Source organism: Oratosquilla oratoria, chromosome 24, assembly GCF_046742065.1.
Source record: "Oratosquilla oratoria isolate Oo_2021 chromosome 24, ASM4674206v1, whole genome shotgun sequence".
NCBI classification, from domain to species: domain Eukaryota; kingdom Metazoa; phylum Arthropoda; class Malacostraca; order Stomatopoda; family Squillidae; genus Oratosquilla; species Oratosquilla oratoria.
The window spans coordinates 31,490,490-31,513,317 of record NC_134800.1 but is presented as its reverse complement, the minus strand read 5'-3'; the positions used below and the strand labels follow the sequence as shown (position 1 = coordinate 31,513,317).

Below are 22,828 nucleotides of genomic sequence, written 5' to 3'. Positions count from 1 at the left end.
TTGGGCATCTATATCTTGTTTGTCTTGAGATGTGCTGCGTTAGATGTATGTTGTGGGAAATGCAAGGTAAGCAAGAAGGGGGAGTCTTGCTATGTTGCAAGCATGGGTGATGGTTAGTAATGGTTACAGGGGGTGGAAAGGGAGTTGGGAGATAGGGTTGATGAAAGAGTATTAGGATAGTTTGGACACATGGAAAGAATGAGTGAAGAAAGACTAGTAAAAGAAGTATGGAAGGCAGATGTGGAGGGAGGGAACATGAGGGGACGTCCTAGGATGAGGTGGATGGATGGGGTGAAGGGGGCTTTGGGGAAGAGGGGAATGTCTGTTGAGGAAGGACGGGAGAGGACAGAAGACAGGGGTGAATGGAAAATGGTTGTATATGGATGATGTTGTGATGCATGAGGTGGAATGGGCGGGGGGATGGGGGGGTGAGGTAGTATGTGTGAGCAAAATTTGACGCAGCCCAAAGGGATTTCTCCCCGTCTTCTTTTATGCATGGGGGGACGGAGAAGGGGGTCGCCGATTTAATGAAGCGGCCTTGCTGTGGATGTGCTGTGTCTTGTGACACTGCTTCTGACCCAGGGCAGTGGACAAGGTGCAGGGATGACCCATCATCCAGGAGGTGCTAAGATAGGAGGGAGGGTGGAAGGGTGTGGAGTGTATTCAGAGATGGAATGGGTGGAAATGATTTTATGCCTTTTCCTTTTTGGCTACCTCCCTTGTAAGGGGGAAAAAGCCTTGGTATATGTATGTATGTATGATTATGATTTAACCCATTAAACTCCGATGACAAGATTCTTGTTATCTGGTCAAATAAAACAAAAAATCATAAAACACCAGAAAAATATGACGTCAGTCCTCGCTTCGCGCGAAGCGAGGACTGGCGTCATATTTTTCTGGTGTTTGATCAAACATTTTGGTGTTTTATGATTTTTTGTTTTATTTTACCAAATGACAAGAATCTTGTCATCGGAGTTTAATGGGTTAAGTTGAAAACAGAAATATGAAAAGTAGAAAATTTATAGTAATATATTTGCCCCCAAAAACACAAGCTTGGACTGATAGTGATCATTCTAAGATACTGGAAGACACAACGAATGCATTAATGGAATTATTGAAAGAAGGAGAAAACAGAGTATTTATGAGTGACTTTAACTCAAAGGAAATATGTTGGGAAGAAATGATAGGAGAAGGTGGAGAGGAACTTTGGAGAAATATTCTACTGGATATGACCATTGAATACACATTGAATCAATGGTTGAATGAAAATACCAGATATAGAAACAATAAAGAACTGTCGAGACTAGATTTAATATTCACATCAAAGCCTGAAATCATGGATAAAACAGAATACAAGACACCAATTGGGAAGAGTGAACACGCACTAACAGAGTTCATACTAAAAGAACAAATTGATGTGAGAAGAAATGAGAAACATAGAAAAAGAAGACTAATGTACAACAAAATGGACTTTGAAAAATTTAGGAAAAAAAATTCAAAATGCTAACTGGGAAATTTTTTTAAATGAAGAAACAAAGATGGAAGAGAAATGGAACATATTAAAAGAAAAATACAAGGAGGGAACAGATAAATAAATACCAAAGAAGAAACAAAAAAGGGTATACATCTCCAATCTCTGGCCCATTACCCTTGTGTTTACCTCTCACACCACCCCATCCATGTATAGATTGAACAGCCAAGGAAACATTACACATCTCTGGTGAAGTCTCACCTTTACTTCAAACCACTCACTCTCTCCATTTCAAATTCTAACACAGGCTCTACTATTCTTGTATTTACCTAGTTGAATCTTACGGGAAGGGGAGCTACACTCGTGGTGTCCCGCCTTTGCATCTTGCAGTGTCTAGTTTGCTCTTAAATTCGTGTATGGTTTTTGTACATACTATTGTTTCATCCAGCTTGTTACAAGAGTCCACCACTCTGTATAGAAAACAGTTTTTCTTCAGATCTCTTCTATAACTATCCTTTTTGAGTTTCTTTCCATGTCCGCTTGTGTTTCTCTTGTTCCAATTTAGTAAGTCCTCTCTATCAAGTATTTCTGTGCCTTTCATGATTCTATAGGTGCTCAGTAGGTCACCTCTCATCTTTGTAAGCCGGTAACTTAGATTTAGTTAGTCTCTCTTCATATGACAAGTTTGAAAGTGCTGGTGCCATTTTCATGGTTGCTCTGTATTCTTTCAATTTTCTTTATATTCTTTTTGGTACTGGGTGACCATAATGTTGCAGTATACTCCAGTCTAGGCCTTATTAATGAGACTAATATTTTTTTTAATAATTTCTTTGTCCAAATAGGTAAACGCCACTTTTATTGATCTTAGCAAGTTATAGGATTCTCCAACAATTTTGTTTATTTGTTTATCAGAGGACAAGTCATTTGAGATAATTACTCCCAGGTCTTTTTCAGATCACACTTTCTTTACCTCCTTAGTTCCAATTGTATGTTGCCCTAATATTCTTTTTTTTACTTGTACCGAACTCCATTATGCTACATTTCTTATTGTTGAAGTCCACATCCCACTTCTGACTCAATTTCCAAACCTTGTTCAGGTCTCTCTATAGTGATTCGCAGTCCATTTCGGTTTTCATTTTCCTCAACAATTTAGCATCGTCTGCAAAGAAGCTCATGTAATATTCCATATCATCATCCATGTCATTCACATAAATAGCAAACATCATTGGAGCCAATACAGATCCTTGCAGGACTCCTCTAATCACCCTCTTCCAACCTGAATACTTTTCTCTAAGTACTGCTCTCATTTTTCTACCATGCAGGAAATCCTCCATCCAGTTTAGTAGGTTGCCTTGTATCCTTCCTATGTTTTTTAATTTTTTAAATAATTTTTTGTGTGGTACTTTGTCAAAGGCTTTTTGTTAGAAAAGCACAATCAGCCCATCCATCCCTTTCTTGTATTATATCTATTAGTCTTGAGTAAAAACAGATTAAATTTGTGGTATATGATCTTCTGAATATTCATTTCCTTTTTCGCCTACTCTGTGGTGGGGATAGAATGCTGCCACCAAGTCTTCCCACTTGAATTATAAGAGGCGAGAAAAACGGGACAGGGATTAGAACTAGGCATCCTCCCTGTAGCCCCACAGGGGACATTCCTTAAAAAAGTAAAGGCATAAGAGGGTCTCGGAGTTTTCCAACCAGTACCCTAAGGTTTGGGTCTTTTAATGTGCATGTATGTATTACAGATGAGAGTAAAATGGAAGAGGTAGGTAGTATGTTTGTGAGAAGAAAGATGGATGTGTTGGCTTTGACTGAAATTAAGTTGAGAGGGAGGGGAGAACATGAATTTGGGAATGTAGTTGGGAGGTTCTCAGGAGTGAAGAGAGGGTGAGGGAGAGAAGGGGTGGCTATACTAATAAGTGAAGAGGTGGGTAAGCATGTAGTGGAGTGGAAGGAGGATTCTTCAAGGTTAATGTGGATGAAGGTGAAACTGGGAAAGGAGATGTGGGTTTTTGTAAGTGCATATGGGCCTGGTAGTGAGAAGAGTAGAAGAAAGGGAGGCTTTTTGGTTAGATTTAAATGAGTGCATAGAGGGATTAGGGAGAAACATCAATGTAGTAGTATTGGGAGATCTTAATGCTCGGGTAGGAAATGAACCAATAAATGGAGTGGTTGGGAAATGTGGAACTCCAGGAAAGAATCATAGTGGAGAGTTGATGGTAGAGATGTGTCTAGAAAGAGAGTTGATGATAGCAAATACAGTGTTTCGGAAGAAAGTCAAGCATAAGTACACATGGGAGAGGGTGGTGGATAGAAGGATGGTAGATCGAGCATCAATGGACTATGTAGTGGTAGACAGGAGTAAAATAGGAAGAGTTAAGGATGTACATGTTCTAAGGGGAGAGAGTGGGGGAATATCAGATCATTTTTTTGTGGAAGGTAAGTTGAGAGTGAAGGATAGATGGAGAAAGAGGAAAAGGGCAAAAGGTAGGGAGGTGCTTAGATGTCCTCTTGTTTTTCTTTCATCCCACTTTTGTAAATCATCTCTATCAAGGACATCCATCCCTTTCATAAATCTGTAGATGGTCAGTAGATCTCTTCTTTCTCTTCTTTGTTCCAGGGTTGGTAATTCGAGTTTGTCCAATCTTTATTTGTATGTCAATTTGGAGAGTGTTGGTGCTATCTTTGTCATTGCTCTTTGAATTGTTTCTAATTTCTTTATATTCTTTTTAGTACTGGGTGTCCATAGTGTCACAGAGTACTCCATTCTTGGTCTTATCAATGTAACTAATATTTTCTTTACCATTTCTTTGTCCAAGTAGTCAAAGGCCACTTTCATTCATCTTAGTAAATGTATGTATGTATGTATGTATTTTAACACATGTAGAGCTGACAGCTGGTGATTGCTCCCCACCCTGTATCACTTTCAACATGTCAAACATGCTGAAAGAAACAGTCCCACACTGATAAAACACACACAACAGTCCAAAGTTTCTTCACATCAATATCTGTAGGAAAGCTTTAAGACTGTCACCAGCCACTTTAGGATATGGTGAAACTTGAAGCAACAATTGATTATTTGTTATATCTGTACTATACCATTCATGGGAAACTGTCTCTTCTTTTATTATGCTTCAATGGTTGGGGGAATGATGCCACTGTGTTTCTGTGCTTGTTGTAAAAGGTTACTGTATGAGCTGGAGTCTAAGGACTGGGGTTTCTTTATTTGTATTTTTCATCCTTTGGGTCAGAGTATGATGATTATGCCAATTACCTTATAAGGAGAAAAAAGTCATTTGTATATACATATATTTTATATTGTCATTGCAATTACCATTTTTGTCTCACTTGACAGGCTCTGCAAGGAACATAGCAGTCAAGATTCAGTTCATGGCAGGAGAAGATGAACAATCTGCTGCCTGTGTAATTTTTGGGAAGTCATCATGTCCAGAATTAACTACAGAGGCATATACTGCTGTCTCATACCACAACAAATCGCCAGACTTCTATGATGAAATTAAGATTAAACTCCCAGCAGTTCTTGGTGATCAACACCATATTCTCTTCACATTTTATCACATATCTTGCCAGAAGAAGAATGAGGAGAAGACCATAGAAACTCCTGTTGGATATACTGTAAGTAGTGATGCAAGCATAGAACATAGGTTTCAGTGGGAAAGAAATGAGTGAATGATGATATATAGTAGCTTTAATTGAATGTACTCTTGATGGGCAAGAATATGATATGAACATGTACCAAAAAGGTTCTTTTTGGGGTGACAGTTAAAGCATACATCCACCCATCAAACATCCCACACCTATACAGAACCTATGTGTTGTTTCTTTTGTAACCAGTAGTACTCTGATTGATTGAATTTAATGTTATGGACTCCTTCAGTCATAGAAGGGTAGGATGGGAGCATCCATATGGAGGTCTTCTTGAAGCAGGTAGTGTGATATAGTATACCCTTACTACAAACTTGCTTTCTACTAGGCAGGACTCAAACTGCCTCCACTCCAGACATCCCAAGCAATGATGCTCTAACTGCTCAGCCAGCAGGCATCCCAGTAGTACCTTACTGTATTTTGCGGGAGAAGAGCTATGCTCGTAGAGACCTGCAGTTGTGTCTTTCTGCATCCAGTTCTTTCTTAAAGTCATGTATAGTTTAGCACTCACTGTTTTCTCTTTCAATTTATTCCATGTATCTATCACTCTGTGTGAAAAGCTATTCTTTTTCAGATCTCTTCTGTAACTGTCCTTCTTAAGTTTCTTCTTGTGTCGCCTTGTATTTCTTTTGTCCCTGTCAAGGATTTCCATCCCTTTCATAATTCTATAGATGGTTATCAAATAGCCTCTTTCTCTTCTTTGCTCCAGAGTTAATAAGTTTAGTTTGTCCAATCATTGTTCGTATGTCAACATGCTATGCTCTTTGAATTCTTTCTAGTTTATTTATTTTTTATTTATTTATTTATTTTTTTTTTTTTTGGGGGGTGGGGGGGTGGGGGGGGGTACTGGGTGTCCATAGTGATGCTGCATACTCTAATTTTGGTCTTATCAGTGTAACTAGTATTTTCTTCACCATCTCCTTTCCATGTAGTCAAAGGCCACTTTCATTGATCTTATTAAGTTGTAGGTTTCTCCAACTATTTTGTTTACATGTTTGTCTGGTGTCATGTCATTTGAAATTATTACTCCTAGGTCTCTTTCTGAGTTTACTTTTGTAACTTCTTTTGTTCCAATTTTGTATTGACCGGATATTCTATTTTTGCTTTTTCCAAATTTCATTATACTATATTTTTTAATGTTGAAATTTACTTTGTTCTCTTTCCTCCAATTCCAGACTTTGTCCAGATCTTCTTGAAAAGATTTGCAATCTTCTTCCTTACTCTCTTCAATAGTTTCACATCTGCAAAGAAGTTTATATAGCATTCAATTCCTTCATCCGTGCCATTTATATAAATAGCAAACATTATTGGAGCCAACACAGAGCCTTGGGATACTCCACTTATCATGTTTACCCATTTTGAGTTCTTTTCTCTAAGTATCACTCACATTTTTCTTCTTGTATCATGATTATTTTGATTATGCAGGTATTAATTTGAGAATAAAAATTATATAAGCCATTATATAAAAATTACTGTTCTGGGATACATATACCAAGGCTTTTTCCCCCTTACAAGGGAGGTAGCCAAAAAGGAAAAGGCATAAAATCATTCCCACCCATTTCATCCCTGAATACACTCCACACCCCTCCACCCTCCCTCTCATCTTAGCACCTCCTGGATGACGGGTCATCCCTGCACCTTGTCCACTGCCCAGGTATTAATTTGAGAATAAAAATTATATAAGCCATTATATAAAAATTACTGTTCTGGGATACATATACCAAGCCTTTTTCCCCCTTACAAGGGAGGTAGCCAAAAAGGAAAAGGCATAAAATCATTCCCACCCATTTCATCCCTGAATACACTCCACACCCCTCCACCCTCCCTCTCATCTTAGCACCTCCTGGATGACGGGTCATCCCTGCACCTTGTCCACTGCCCTGGGTCAGAAGCAGTGTCGCAAGACACAGCACATCCACAGCAAGGCCGCTTCATTAACCTCTTCCATACGGTACTGCCTACGTAGGTGGCATGAGGAGCAAGTGGATACGCGAGGCTGCCATATCGGCGTCTTGATTATATTTATTATAGTTGTCCCTGAGTAACTGACATACTCTCTAAATTGGCTTCATCACATTTTCTATGGTTATCAAAATTCACGGGTGAAAAAGAGAACGATCGATATATGCAGTGACTATTTTTTATGGTGCGAGTATTATGACGCAACATCGTACGTCTGGCAGCTAATGCTGCCCGCGAGATTTTGGCCCGGAGTGAAGTGGTTAAATCGGCAACCCCCCCTCTCAGTCCCCCCATGCATAAAGGAGAAGATGGGGAGACATTCCCCTCTTCCCCAAAGGCCCCTTCACCCCATCCATCCACCTCATCCTAGGACGTCCCTTCATGTTCACTCCCTCCATATCTGCCTTCCATACATCTTTTACTAGTCTTTCTTCACTCATTCTTTCCATGTGTCCAAACCATCCTAATACTCTTTCATCAACCCTATCTCCCAACCCCCTTTCCACCCCTGTTCTCCTCATCTCATTTCTCACTCTATCTAGCCTAGTAACCCCCATCATACTTCTCAGACACCTCATCTCAAACACATTTAAACTCCTTCTCTCTTCCTCTCTTATGTTCCATGTTTCTTCCCAATACAGTGCTGTTGGCACGATCACTCCTTCATACAGTCTCCTCTTATCATCCATTCCCAAATGTCTATTCCTCATTACACTTTTTAATCCACCAAGGCATTTACTCACTTCTCTCAATCTACATTCTACCTCCACCTTCACTCCACCTTTTCCTGCCACATTTGCACCCAAGTATCTAAAACTATCCACTTCCTCCAGTCGCTCTCCCTTAACCATTTCCATACGGTGACGCCTACGTAGGCGGCATGAGGAGCAAGTGGGTACTCGATGATGCCGACGTCTCCATCTTGACTATATTTATTGGAGTCGTACCTACGTAACCTTCATTCTCTCTAAACTGGCTTCATCATATTTTCTATGGTTATCAAAATACACGGGTGAAAGAGAACGAACGATTGAGCACTGGCTTTATTTTTTATAATGCGATTATTATGACGGAACATCGCACGTCGGGCAGCTAATGCTGCCAGACGTGCGATGTGCCCCGGAGTGAAGAGGTTAATGCTCACTTCCAGACTACTGCCACTTTCACCCCTTGTACATCTCGTCACCTTACTTTTACCCACATTTATCTTCAACTTTCTTCTGTCACACACTCTCCCAAACTCTTTCACCAACTTCCTCAATCCCTCCTCCGATCCTGCCATAAGCGTAGTGTCGTCCGCAAACAACAGCTGGCTCACCTCCCACTTTTCTCCATTTTCTTTAACCATCTCCAATTCCTGACAATATTCCAGAACAGAAAAAGCTATTCTGGGATATTGGCTGTATTTTATTGAGCAGTATTAATTGAAGAGTGTCTGAAAAAAGGAGGTACACTAATAGTGGTCTGGCAAGTGAGGTTGCTTAATGTGTGTCTAAAGGAGGGGAGAGTTCAGGAGGACTGGAGGAGTGTCTGTATCGTTCTGCTTTACAAAGGAAAAGGGGACAAATATGATTGCAGTTGTTTTAAAGGGATCAGTTTGTTAAGTGTAGTTGGGAAGCGTCATGGGAGAGTATTGAGATGATTAGTAGAGAAACAGAGGGAGTACTTGGTGAGGAACAGTGTAGGTTTAGGAAAGATAGAGGATGTGTGGATCAGATCATGTGGTAAGGTAAATTTATGAGAAGGCTTTGGGAAAATAAAGATTTTTTCTGGACCTTTGGATTTGGAGAAGGCTTAAAACACGGTAGACAGAAAGGCACTGTGGGAGGTATTGCAGATATATGGGATTGGGGGAAAGCTGTTAAGGGCAGTCAAGAGTTTTTACAAGAGGCAACTGGAAGTGGTTAAAGATAATGGAGAGAAATGGGAGGTAAGCCAGTTGTTGTTTATGAATGACACTATGCTTGTGGCAGGGTGAGAGGGTGGATTAAAGCAGTGATGGAATTTGGAAAGGTATGAGATAGGAGAAAGACAAAGGTAAATGTGGGTAAAAATAAGGTGATGCGATGTACAAGGGGAGAGGATGCTAGTGAGTTTAGAAGTAATTATTAGAGGAGAGGGGCAGGAGGAAGTGGATAGTTTTGAGTGTTTGGGGTTGCATGTGGCAGGAAATGAAGGAGTGGGGATGGAGGTAAATTGTAGAATGAGAGAAGCAAATAAATGTCTTGGATATTCAAAAGTGTCATGAGAAATAGACATCTGGAAATGGATGCAAAGAGAAGATTATAAGGAGGGGGTGATTGTCTTGAAGACACTGTATGGGGCAGCAACTTGGACTTTAAGAGAAACAGAGAGAAATTTAAATGTGTTGAGATGAAGTGTCTGAAAAGTATGGTGGGGATTACAAGGTTGGATAGGGTGAGAAATGAAAAGGTAAGGAGGAGAGCAGGGATGGAAAAGGAGATGATACATTAAGGCCGATACATCAAGGGCTTTTTCCCCGGGGTATTGGCTGCATGTTATTTTGGCAAAGTAGCATGCAGTTGATACTTTAGGGTCTATATGGGGCGCCCCTACGGACCAGAGCCACACATCATTTTATCTGCGATAGAGGAAAACTCAGTTCATAGAGAAATGATGACATTTTTATACTAGAACTGTCCCTCTGTTATGCTGTCCCCCAACCCCTTGTTACTGTCCTGTACCATTTCTCTGAATATTCATTTCCTTTTTACGCCTACCATGCAGTGGGGGAAAAAAATGCTACCACCAAGTCTTCCCACTTGAGTCGTAAAAGGCAACAAAAAAACGGGATGAGGATGGGATGAGGAGTCCTACTACCTGCAGCCCCAAAGGGGACATTCCTTAAAAAAGTAAAGACATAAAAGGGTCTGGGAGCTTTCCAACCAGTACCCTGAGGTTTGGGTCTTTTAATGTGCATGGATGTGGTACAGATGAGAGTAAAAGGGAAGAGAGACAGTATGTTTGTGAGAAGAAAGATTGATGTGCTGTCTTTGAGTGAAACTAAAATGAAAGGGAGGGGCGAGTGTGAGTTTGGGAGTGTAGTTGGCAGGTTCTCAGGAGTGAAGAGTGGATGAGGGAGGGAAGGGGTGGCTATACTAGTAAGTGAAGAGATAGGTAAACGTGTAGTGGAGTGGAAGGAGGTTTCTTCAAGGTTGATGTGGATGAAGGTGAAGCTGGGAAGGGAGATGTAGGTTTTTGTAAGTGCATATAGGCCTGGTAGTGAGAAGAGTGTAGAGGAAAGGGAGGCTTTTTGGATATATTTAAATGAGTGCATAGAGGGATTAGGGAGAAATTTCAATGTAGTTGTATTGGGAGACCTTAATGCTAGAGTAGGAAATGAACAAATAGACAGAGTGATTGGGAAGTATGGAGTTCCAGGTAAAAATCGTAGTGGAGAATTGATGGTGGAGATGTGTCTTGAAAGAGAGTTGATGATAGCAAATACAGTGTTTAGGAAGAAAGTCAAGCATAAGTACACATGGGAGAGGGTGGTGGATGGAAGGGTGGGAGATAGAGCGTTAATGGACTATATAGTGGTGACCAGGAGTATGGTAGGAAGAGTTAAGGATGTACATGTTCTAAGGGAAGAGAGTGGGGGAATATCAGATCATTTTCTGGTGGAAAGTAAATTGAGAGTGGAGAAAGAGGAAAAGGGCAGAAGGTAGGGAGTTACTTAGAGTGAACTGCTTAAATGAGAAAGAAAAGGAGAATGAGTACAAGAAGCTGAGAGAGGAGTGGGAAGTAGTGAAGGACAGAGTAGAACTAGGAGTGGAGGAGGAATGGGGATGGTTCAAGGAGGGAGTCATAAGGTGTGCAAAGATGGTGTGTGTAACAAAGAGGATGGGAGAAAATAGAAGGAAGGGTAGTGAGAGGTGGGATGAGGATGCAAAGAAGGGTGTAGAAAAGAAGAAGCAGGCATTCATAGATTGGCTACAAATTAGGATGAGGGAATTGTATGAGAGGTACAAAGTAAAGAGAAAGGAAGCTAAGCATAAGATAAAGGAAGCAAAGAGGAGAGCAGATGTGAAATGGGGTAAGAGTATAATAGAAAATTTTGAAAGTAATAAAAAGATGTTTTAGAAAGAAATTAAAAGAGGAAGAGGAGGTGAATCAAGTAGAGAAGAAAAGGTAAAAGGTGCAGATGGAGAGATGATGATGGAAGAGAAGGCAGTGAGAGGAAAGTGGGCAGAGTATTTTAGGGAGTTGCTAAATGTGAAGGAGGATAGGGAGGGAAAGGTAGTTGCAGTGGGAAGCGGTAAGGAAATGAGAATGATGAGTGAGGAAAATGGAGGAGAAATAGGGAAAGATGAAGTGAAAGCAGCTGTTAAGATAATGAAAGCAGGTAAGGCACCTGGGTTGGATGGATGCCATGCAGAATGTCTGAAGAAAGGAGGTACAGCTATGGTGGACTGGCTGGTGAGGTTATTTAATGTTTGTTTAAGAGAGGGTAGAGTGCTGGAGGACTGGAGGAGTGCCTGTATCTTACCGCTTTACAAGGGAAAGGGGGACAAGTGTGAGTGTAGTAGTTTCAGAGGGATCAGCTTGTTGAGTGTAGTTAGGAAGGCTCATGGGAGGATCTTGATTGAGAGGATTAGGAGAGGAACAGAGGGAGTAATTGGTGAGGAACAGTGTGGTTTTAGGACAGGTAGGGGTTGTGTAGATCAGATTTTTGTGGTAAGACAGATATGTGAGAAAGCTATAGGAAAAGGTAAGGGTGTTTTTTGGGCTTTCATGGATTTGGAAAAGGTTTACGACAGGGTAGACAGGAAGGCACTGTGGGAGGTACTGCAGATATATGGGATAGGAGGAAAGCTGTTAACCTCTTCAGTATGGTTCAAAATCTCGCGGGCAGCATTAGCTGTCAGACGTACGATGTGTCGTAATAATACTCGCATCATAAAATATAGTCACCGCTTATATCGATCGTTCTCTCTTTCACCCGTGAATTTTGATACCCATAGAAAATGTGATGAAGACAGTTTAGAGAGTATGTCATTGTGCAGGGGCAACTACAATAAATATAATCAAGACGCCGATATGGCAGCCTCGCGTATCCACTTGCTCCTCATGCCACCTACGTTTGCGGCACCGTATGGAAGGGGTTAAGAGCAGTCAAGAGCTTTTATGAGAGTAGTTGAGCTTGCGTTAGGATTAGAAATGGAGAGAGTGAATGGTTTGAGGTAAAGGTGGGACTCCGTCAAGGATGTGTTATGTCGCCCTGGCTGTTCAATCTATACATGGATGGGGTGGTGTGAGAGGTGAATGCAAGGGTGGGGGGGTGGGTTGGATATGGTTGCAGAAAATGGAGAAAAGTGGGAAAACCAGTTGTTGTTTGCTGATGACACTGCACTTGTAGCAGGATCAGAGGAGGGTTTGAGGAAGTTAGTGACAGAGTTTGAGAAGGTGTATGAAAGAAGGAAGCTGAAGATAAATGTAGGCAAAAGTAAGGTGATGAGATGTACAAGGGGAGAGAGTGACAGCAGGCTGGAAGTGAGCATTAAGGGAGATAGACTGGAGGAAGTGGATGGTTTTAGATACTTGGGTACGAATGTGGCAGGAAAGGGAGGAGTTGGGGTGGAGGTAGAATGTAGATTGAGAGAAGTGAGTAAATGCCTTGGTGGATTAAAAAGTGTAATGAAAAATAGACATCTGGGAATGGATGCTAAGAGGAGGTTATATGAAGGAGTGATGCCAACAGCACTGTATGGGGCAGAAACATGGAACATAAGAGAGGAAGATTAAAGGAGTTTGAATGTGTTTGAGATGAAATGTCTGAAAAGTATGATAGGGGTTACTAGGCTAGATAGAGTGAGAAATGAGGAGGTGAGGAGGAGAACAAGGGGGGAAAGAGAGTTGGGAGATAGGGTTGATGAAAGAGTATTAGGATGGTTTGGACACATGGAAAGAATGAATGAAGAAAGACTAGTAAAAGAGGTGTGGAAGGCAGATGGGGAAGGAGTGAATATGAGGGGGCATCCTAGGATGAGATGGATGGATGGGGTAAAAGGGGCATTACAAAAGAGAGGAATGACTAGTAAAAGAGGTGTGGAAGGCAGATGTGGAAGGAGTGAATATGAGGGGGCATCCTAGGATGAGATGGATGGATGGGGTAAAAGGGGCATTACAAAAGAGAGGAATGGCTGGTGAGGAAGGATGGGAGAGGACAGAAGATAGGGATGAATGGAGAAGGGTTGTGTATAGATGATGCTGTGATGCATGAGGGGGAGTGGGTAGGGGATGGGGGGTGGGGAAGTATGTATGAGAAATAATTTGACGCAGCCCGAGGGGATTTCTCCCCGTCTTCTACTTTTCTGCACGAGGGGACAGAGAGGGTGGGTTGCCGTATTAATGAAGCAGCCTTGCTGTGGATGTGCTGTGTCTTGCGACACTGCTTCTGACCCAGGACAGTGGACAGGATGCAGGGATGACCTGTCATCCAGGAGGTGCCAAGATGAGAGGGTGGGAGGAGGGTGGAGGGGAGTGGAATATGTAGGGGATGAAATGGGTGGGAGTGATTTCTATGCCTTTTTCTTTTTGGCTAACCCCCATGTAAGGGGGAAAAAGCCTTTGGTATATGTATGTATGTACAAAGGAGGTAGCCAAAGTCAAAGGCATAGATATACTCAAACCCATTTCATCCCCACATACTCAGCTCCCATTCACTATCCCTCCCTCCCTCTTTTCTTGGCTCCTCCTGGATGATGGGTCATCCCTGCATCTCACCCACTACCCTGAGTCAGAAGCAATGCAGCAAGACACAGCAACCCACAGCAAGGCCACTTCATTTAACCCCTTCCATTCGGTGCCGCATACGTAGGCGGCATGAGGAGCAAATGGATATGCAAGGCTGCCATATCGGCGTCTTGATTATATTTATTGTAGTTGCCCCCTGTGTAATGACATACTCTCTAAACTGTCTTCATCAGATTTTCTATGGTTATCAAAATTCATGGGTGAAAGAGAGAACGATCGATATAAGCAGTGACTATATTTTATGATGCGAGTATTATTACATCGTACGTCTGGCAGATAATGCTGCCCGCGAGATTTTGGCCCGGAGTGAAGAGGTTAATCATTAACCCCCCCTCCTCATCCCCTAATGCAGAAAAAGAGAAGATGGGAAGAAATCCCTTTGGGCTGCATCAAAATATCATTCACACATACTCCTTCAACTCCCCCATCCCCCACCCATTCCTCTCCATGCACCACAGCATCGTCCATACACAACCATTCTCCACCCACCCCTATCTTCTGTCTTCTCCCTTCCTTCCTCTTTCCCAATGCTGATTTTACTCCATCCACCCATCACATCCTTGGTCACCTTTCATGTTCACTCCCTCTACCTCTGCCTTCCACACCTCTTTTACTTATATTTCTTCACTCATTCTTTCCATATATCCAAACCATCCCAATACTCTTTCATCAACCCTATCTCCCAACTTCCTTTCCACCCCCCACTCTCCTCCTCACCTCCTCGTTTCTTACTCTATCCAGCTTAGTAACCCCTACCATACTTCTCATACTTTTCATCTTAAACACATTTAAACTCTTCCTCTCTTCCTCTCTTATGTTCCATGTTTCTGCTCCATATAGATGGCTGATAGGGCAGATTAAAGATTATTTGGGTGGTTTGGACATGTAGAAAAAAATTAGTGAAGAAAGATTAGCAAAAAATGTGTGGAAGGTAGAGGTGGATGGAGTGAACTTGAGGATACAACCGAGGATGAGATGGATAGATTGGGGGAAAGTGGCTCTGTATAAGAAGGGAATGTCTGTTGAGGAAGGGAGGGAGAAGGCAGGGGATAGGGGTGAGTGAAGGATGAGCAAGGAAGGGAGATTTTTTTTTTTTTTTTTTTTTTTTTGTGGATCATATTTTGATGCACCATGTTTCCCATGCATATCATAAAAGGCAACAAAGTGAGATGGAGTGACAGAACTATGTATCCTGCTATCTAGAACCTATGAGAAATCAAAGCATGAGGGTTTGGGAGATTTTTAACTGAAAACCCAAGATTTGGGTCATTAAATGTGCATGGTTGTGGTACAGATGAGAGTAGAAGGGAAGAGATAGGCAGTGTGTTTGTGAGAGGGAAGATGGAGTGTTAGCAATAAATGAAACTAAGCAGAAAGGGAGATGAAGGTGAAACTGGGATGGGAGATGTGGGTTTTTATATGCACATAAAAGCCTTGTAGTGAGAAGATTGTAGAGGAATGGGAGGCTTTTGAGTATATGTCAATGAGTGTTGAGTGATCTCAATACTAGAATAGGGGATGAATCAATAGAGGGAGTGATTGGGAAGTTTGGAGTGCCAGGTAAAAATTATAGTGGAGAGTTGGTGGTGATGTGTTTAGATAGTTGATGGTAGCTAACAGAGAAAGTGAAACATGAGTATGCATGAGAAAGGGTACTGGATGGAAAACTGATTGATAAGGGATTAATGGGCAATGTAGTGGTATCCAAAGGAAAGATAGGAAGAGCCCTGAATGTTCATGTTCTTAGAGAAGAGAGTGGGGGAAAGCCAGATGATTTTTCAATGGAAGGTAAATTGAGAGTGGGGGATAGGTGGAGAAAGAGGAATTGGGCAGAAGGTGGAGAGGCACTAGTAAATGATTTAAAAGAAAAGGAAAAGGAGCAGGAGTACAAGGAGAAACTGAAAGAGGTGTGGTGAGTGTTGAAGGATAGAGTAGAGGTGGGAGTAGAAGTGGAGAGGGCGCGTTTCAAGGAGGAAGTGACAAGCTGTACAAAGATGGTATTTGGAATGAGGTGGATGGGAGGGAATAGAATGAAGGATAGTGAGTGGTGGGATCAAGAAGTGGAGATGGTAGGAGAAGAAAAGCGAGTATTTAGGGATTGGTTGCAAAGTAGGACTCAGGAATCAATAGAGGAAGTGATTGGGTGTGTTTCAAAGAGGAAGTGACAAGTTGTGCAAAGGTGGTATTTGGAATGAGGTGGATGGGAGGGAATAGAATGAAGAATGGTGAGTGGTGGGATCAAGAAGTGAAGATGGTAGGAGAAGAAAAGCGAGTATTTAGGGATTGGTTGCAAAGTAAGACTCAGGAATCAATAGAGGAAGTGATTGGGTGTGTTTCAAGGAGGAAGTGACAAGTTGTGCAAAGGTGGTACAGTAGTCCCTCAAATAACGAGGGGGTTAGGTTCCTGAAATTACCGCGTATGACCAAATCCACGTATGCTGACTTTCCATATTAAATACCGAGAGCCGCATGTATGTATTTACCTAGTTGTATTTTACGGGAAGGGGAGCTATGCTCGTGGGGTCCCGTCTTCATATCTCATTTTATCTAAACTATTTTTAAATTCATGTATTGTTTTTGCACACACCACTTTCTCATCTAACTTGTTCCAACTGTCTATTGCTCTGTGAGGAAAGCTGTTCTTTTTCAAATCTCTTCTATAGCTGTCTTTTTTTATTTTCTTTCCGTGTCCTCTTGTATTTCTGTCATCCCATTTTATCAGATTCTCTCTATCAGTAATTTCTATGCCTTTCATGATTCTGTAAATAGCTATCAAATCTCCTCTCTCTCTTCTTTGCTCTAGTGTCTGTAGTTTAAGTTTTTGTAGTCTCTCTTCATATGATAGTTTTGAGAGTGTTGGTGCCAATTTTGTAATTGCTCTTTGTATTCTTTCAAGTTTTGTTATACATTTTTTTGTACTTGGTGACCATATCGTTGCTGCATATTCCAATCTTGGTCTTATCAGGGTGATTAGGATTTTCCTCACCATTTCTTCATCCAGGTATGTAAATGCCACTTTGATTGTTCTTATTAAATTATAGGTTTCTCCAAAAATCTTATTTATATGTTTCTCAGGTGACATATTATTCATAACAATGACTCCCAGGTCCTTCTCATTTTCTACTCTTTTTATTCCTTCTTCTCCCAAATTATATGATCCTGTTATTCTGTTTTTGCTTTTTCCAAATTCCATTATACTACACTTTTTTGTATTGAACTCCATCTCCCACTTCCTACTCCATTCTTGTACTTTATTTAGATCTCTCTGTAGTGATTCACAATCTTCTTCAGTTTTCACTCTTTTCAGTAATTTTGCATCATCTGCAAAGAAGCTCATATAGCTTTTAATTCCTTCATCCATATCATTAATATATATAGCAAACATTATTGGGGCCAGAACTGTTCCCTGCGGGACACCGCTTATTACTTCATTCCATTTTGAGTGCTGATCTCTTATCACTACTCTCATTTTTCTTTCTTGCAAAAAGTCTTCCATCCAATTTAGCAATTTACCTTGTATTCCTCCTTCATATTCTAATTTCTTAAGCAACTTCTTATGTGGTACTTTGTCAAAAGCTTTTTTTAGGTCTAGAAATGCACAATCAGCCCATCCATCTCTTTCTTGTATTATATCTATTAGCCTTGAATAGAAACATATTAAATTGGTGACGCATGATCGTCCTTGTCTGAATCCAAATTGCCTTGGATTTAGTACGTTGTTTTTTTCCAAGTATTTTACCCATCTACTTTTGATAATTCTTTCACATATTTTTGCTATTGTACTTGTTAGAGAGACTGGTCTATAGTTGGTAGGTTCTTCTTTATTTCCTCCTTTATATATAGGTACTATATTTGCTTTTTTCCAATCTTCTGGAAGTTTTCCTTCTTTTAAGGAACTGCTTATTATGCTATGTATTTTGTCTGCCAGTTCATTCCTGCATTCTTTCAGAATCCAGTTTGCTATTTCATCTGGCCCATGCGATTTTCTGACATCAAAATTACCCAAGTGTGTCAATATTTCATTCTTTGTTACTTCTATTTCTTCCATAGGGGGGACTTTTTCCTTCCACTCAATCTCTTCAGGTTGTATATTTTCCCTTGTAAACACTGATTTAAAATGTTTGTTCATAATTTCTGCCATTTCCATTTCCTCAGTGTATTCAACTCCTCCTTGTCTTAATTTCTCCAAGTCTTGTTTGTTTTTCAGTTTATTGTTTACAAATCTGTAGAATAGTTTTGGTTGATCTTTACACTTTTCTATAACATCTTTTTCATATTTTCTTTTTTCCTCTCTGCACTTTTGTACATATTCATTTCTATAACCAGTATATATTTTCCATTTTTCAGGTCTTCTGTCTTTTTTCCATCTGGTCCAGGCTTTGTCTCTTTTGTCTTTTAACTCCCTACAACTTTTGTTGTACCAGCATTTTACATATTCTTTTTCTTGTTTTTGTCTTGGGACATACTTTTCCACTCCTTTTTTGTAAATTTTTGTCAAAATATTCCATTTCTCTTCCACTGATGTTTCTTCTTTGTATATTTCTTCCCAGTTTTCTTGTTGGAAGAATTCTCTTATTTTATCAAAGTTTGTTTTTTCATACATCATTCTTCCTTTTCTATATTGTTCATTTCTTTTCATATATTTTTCTTCATTAAGTTCCAGTTCAATCAATATGTGGTCACTTTTACCTATTGGTGTTTTATATTCAATCTTGTCCACTATTCTAGGTTCAGATGTAATTATTTAGTCTAGCCTCGATGGTTCTTCTTCATTTCTATACCTAGTGTTCTCTTGTATCCATTGTGTCATTGAATGGTCAGTAATCATCTCAAGTAGAGCATTTCCCCATGAGTCATCACCACTCTTTACTGTCATTTCTTCCCAGCAGATTTCTTTGCAATTAAAGTCGCCCATCATAACTATTCTTCCTCCGTCTTCCATTATTTTAGTTAATGCTATCTTTGTGTCCTCTAACATACTTTTATGTTCACTCTCCTCCCATGAGGCTGTTTTTGGAGGCACATAATTTATCACAAATTTTCTGCTCTTCTTATCTCTGTCTTCCACTTCTATCATAATCATCTCTACTGTATTCTTTCCATATATGACACCTTTCACGTTTATATCCTTCTTAGTCAGGAACATAACTCCACCCCCTTGTTTTTTCTCTCTGTTTCTAATCCAATAATTGTATGTATCATGTCCTACACTGTTGGGTGGTAGTGGGCCTTTTAATTTTGTTTCTACAATTCCCATTATGTCCGGTTCTTTTTCTTTCAAATAATCATTCAGTTCATTCAATCCTGTTATCAATCCATCTATATTTGTGTAAGACACTCTTAGTTTTCTGCCACTTCCATTGTGTTCTCTGTTTCCCTTATGTTTTTCTTTAGTATGTCGAACTGCTTTATTTTCATGTTCACTACTCTCCAATAGAATCTCTCTTTCTCTGACTCCGTTCTTTCCTCGTTTTTTGCCTTAGCTTCAATTCTTTTCTGCTTTTCTGCCTCTCTTTCCTCCTTATTCATTTCTCTTTTTATCCATACCTTTTTATATTGATCATTTGTTGCTAGTTTCCCTGTCTTGGATAGAATTTTCTCTGCCGTTGTTTGTGACCTGAATTTAATCTTAATTGGTCTGGTCTTATCTGTACTATATTTTCCGAGTCTGAATTTTTCCTCAATTTCCTTTATAATTTCTGGTTCATCTTCCTGGACTAATTTTAATAAACTGCTTACTCTTTCATTTTCCTCCTTGATTCTTGCGGTTCTATCTGGGTTATGTTTCTCTTCCATTCCTAATATAATTATACATTTCTTTTTGTCAGCTAATTCTCTTACTATATTCTCCTTCTGTCTCATCACTTTAATAACTGAGTCTTCATTATGTTCTTTCAATTGCTGTTTGACTATGTCAGTGAATGAAACCTTATTCCCTTCTTGAGTTATTCTCCAATTTTTAGCTTCTGTAGCTATTTTCTCTCTGTTTTCATTACTATTCTTCTTCAATTTCTCATTCTCCTCCTTTACATTTCATAACTGTCTTTTTAGGTCCTCTATTTCTTCAGTTAAGTTTCTGTTAGCCTTCTCTAGTTGTTCCAACCTTTCAATTCTCTGGAAAATGGAGTCTACATTACCTAACTTACGTTCCAAGTCCTCGATCACCTTATCAACTCTCTCCTCTAGTCTTATCAGTCGGGGGGGGGGGGGTTGTGTCCCCCCCACCCTCTTTAAATCCCTGGAACATATTCTCGTCACTTTCTTCTGTATTGCTCCTCTCTATACTTCTAATCTTTACATTTTTATTAGACATTTCATCCTCACTCAGTCTTTTGTTTACCTTTCGCTTGTCTGGCTGGGCAAAGTCTACTCCCTCCTCATTTCCTTCCATTTCCCTCAGTAATCCCTCCCCTTTTCCTCTTTCCCTACGTTCCCACTACTCCACGAGCAATTTCCCCCCCACCCTGCAAAAACACTAGGCACTTCTCTTTGCGTTGGGATCCACAGACTTCAGTTTTCTTCAGAACGTCATCCAAGCCGTCCATTCGCTGAAGTGTATTTACCTAGTTGTATTTACCTAGTTGTATTTTACGGGAAGGGGAGCTATGCTCGTGAGGTCCCGTCTTCATATCTCATTTTATCTAAACTATTTTTAAATTCATGTATTGTTTTTGCACACACCACTTTCTCATCTAACTTGTTCCAACTGTCTATTGCTCTGTGAGGAAAGCTGTTCTTTTTCAAATCTCTTCTATAGTTGTCTTTTTTTATTTTCTTTCCGTGTCCTCTTGTATTTCTGTCATCCCATTTTATCAGATTCTCTCTATCAGTAATTTCTATGCCTTTCATGATTCTGTAAATAGCTATCAAATCTCCTCTCTCTCTTCTTTGCTCTAGTGTCTGTAGTTTAAGTTTTTGTAGTCTCTCTTCATATGATAGTTTTGAGAGTGTTGGTGCCAGTTTTGTAATTGCTCTTTGTATTCTTTCAAGTTTTTTTATACATTTTTTTGTACTTGGTGACCATATCGTTGCTGCATATTCCAATCTTGGTCTTATCAGGGTGACTAGGATTTTCCTCACCATTTCTTCATCCAGGTATGTAAATGCCACTTTGATTGTTCTTATTAAATTATAAGTTTCTCCAAAAATCTTATTTATATGTTTCTCAGGTGACATATTATTCATAACAATGACTCCCAGGTCCCTCTCATTTTCTACTTTTTTTATTCCTTCTTCTCCCAAATTATATGATCCTGTTATTCTGTTTTTGCTTTTTCCAAATTCCATTATACTACACTTTTTTGTATTGAACTCCATCTCCCACTTCCTACTCCATTCTTGTACTTTATTTAGATCTCTCTGTAGTGATTCACAATCTTCTTCAGTTTTCACTCTTTTCAGTAATTTTGCATCATCTGCAAAGAAGCTCATATAGCTTTCAATTCCTTCATCCATATCATTAATATATATAGCAAACATTATTGGGGCCAGAACTGTTCCCTGCGGGACACCGCTTATTACTTCATTCCATTTTGAGTGCTGATCTCTTATCACTACTCGCATTTTTCTTTCTTGCAAAAAGTCTTCCATCCAATTTAGCAATTTACCTTGTATTCCTCCTTCATATTCTAATTTCTTAAGCAACTTCTTATGTGGTACTTTGTCAAAAGCTTTTTTTAGGTCTAGAAATGCACAATCAGCCCATCCATCTCTTTCTTGTATTATATCTATTAGCCTTGAATAGAAACATATTAAATTGGTGACGCATGATCGTCCTTGTCTGAATCCAAATTGCCTTGGATTTAGTACGTTGTTTTTTTCCAAGTATTTTACCCATCTACTTTTGATAATTCTTTCACATATTTTTGCTATTGTACTTGTTAGAGAGACTGGTCTATAGTTGGTAGGTTCTTCTTTATTTCCTCCTTTATATATAGGTACTATATTTGCTTTTTTCCAATCTTCTGGAACTTTTCCTTCTTTTAAGGAACTGCTTATTATGCTATGTATTTTGTCTGCCAGTTCATTCCTACATTCTTTCAGAATCCAGTTTGCTATTTCATCTGGCCCATGCGATTTTCTGACATCAAAATTACCCAAGTGTGTCAATATTTCATTCTTCGTTACTTCTATTTCTTCCATAGGGGGGACTTTTTCCTTCCACTCAATCTCTTCAGGTTGTATATTTTCCCTTGTAAACACTGATTTAAAATGTTTGTTCATAATTTCTGCCATTTCCATTTCCTCAGTGTATTCAACTCCCCCTTGTCTTAATTTCTCCAAGTCTTGTTTGTTTTTCAGTTTATTGTTTACAAATCTGTAGAATAGTTTTGGTTGATCTTTACACTTTTCTATAACATCTTTTTCATATTTTCTTTTTTCCTCTCTGCACTTTTGTACATATTCATTTCTATAACCAGTATATATTTTCCATTTTTCAGGTCTTCTGTCTTTTTTCCATCTGGTCCAGGCTTTGTCTCTTTTGTCTTTTAACTCCCTACAACTTTTGTTGTACCAGCATTTTACATATTCTTTTTCTTGTTTTTGTCTTGGGACATACTTTTCCACTCCTTCTTTGTAAATTTTTGTCAAAATATTCCATTTCTCTTCCACTGATGTTTCTTCTTTGTATATTTCTTCCCAGTTTTCTTGTTGGAAGAATTCTCTTATTTTATCAAAGTTTGTTTTTTCATACATCATTCTTCCTTTTCTATATTGTTCATTTCTTTTCATATATTTTTCTTCATTAAGTTCCAGTTCAATCAATATGTGGTCACTTTTACCTATTGGTGTTTTATATTCAATCTTGTCCACTATTCTAGGTTCAGATGTAATTATTAAGTCTAGCCTCGATGGTTCTTCTTCATTTCTATACCTAGTGTTCTCTTGTATCCATTGTGTCATTGAATGGTCAGTAATCATCTCAAGTAGAGCATTTCCCCATGAGTC

General features: G+C 39.6%; 1 protein-coding gene across 10 annotated transcripts in view; it reads left to right on the top strand.

The window, feature by feature from the left end:
- Positions 1 to 22,828, top strand: part of Zir (dedicator of cytokinesis) — a 661,124-nt gene that overhangs the window by 148,508 nt on the left and 489,788 nt on the right. For all 10 annotated transcript variants that reach the window (XR_012967574.1, XR_012967573.1, XR_012967577.1 and 7 more), the window contains one exon: positions 4,830 to 5,110. Coding sequence is in view for 2 of the 10 variants with exons in the window: in XM_076207846.1 (XP_076063961.1) it covers positions 4,830 to 5,110 (281 nt within the window). In the remaining 8 variants the exon portion in view is untranslated. The remainder of the gene's footprint in view (positions 1 to 4,829; positions 5,111 to 22,828) is intronic.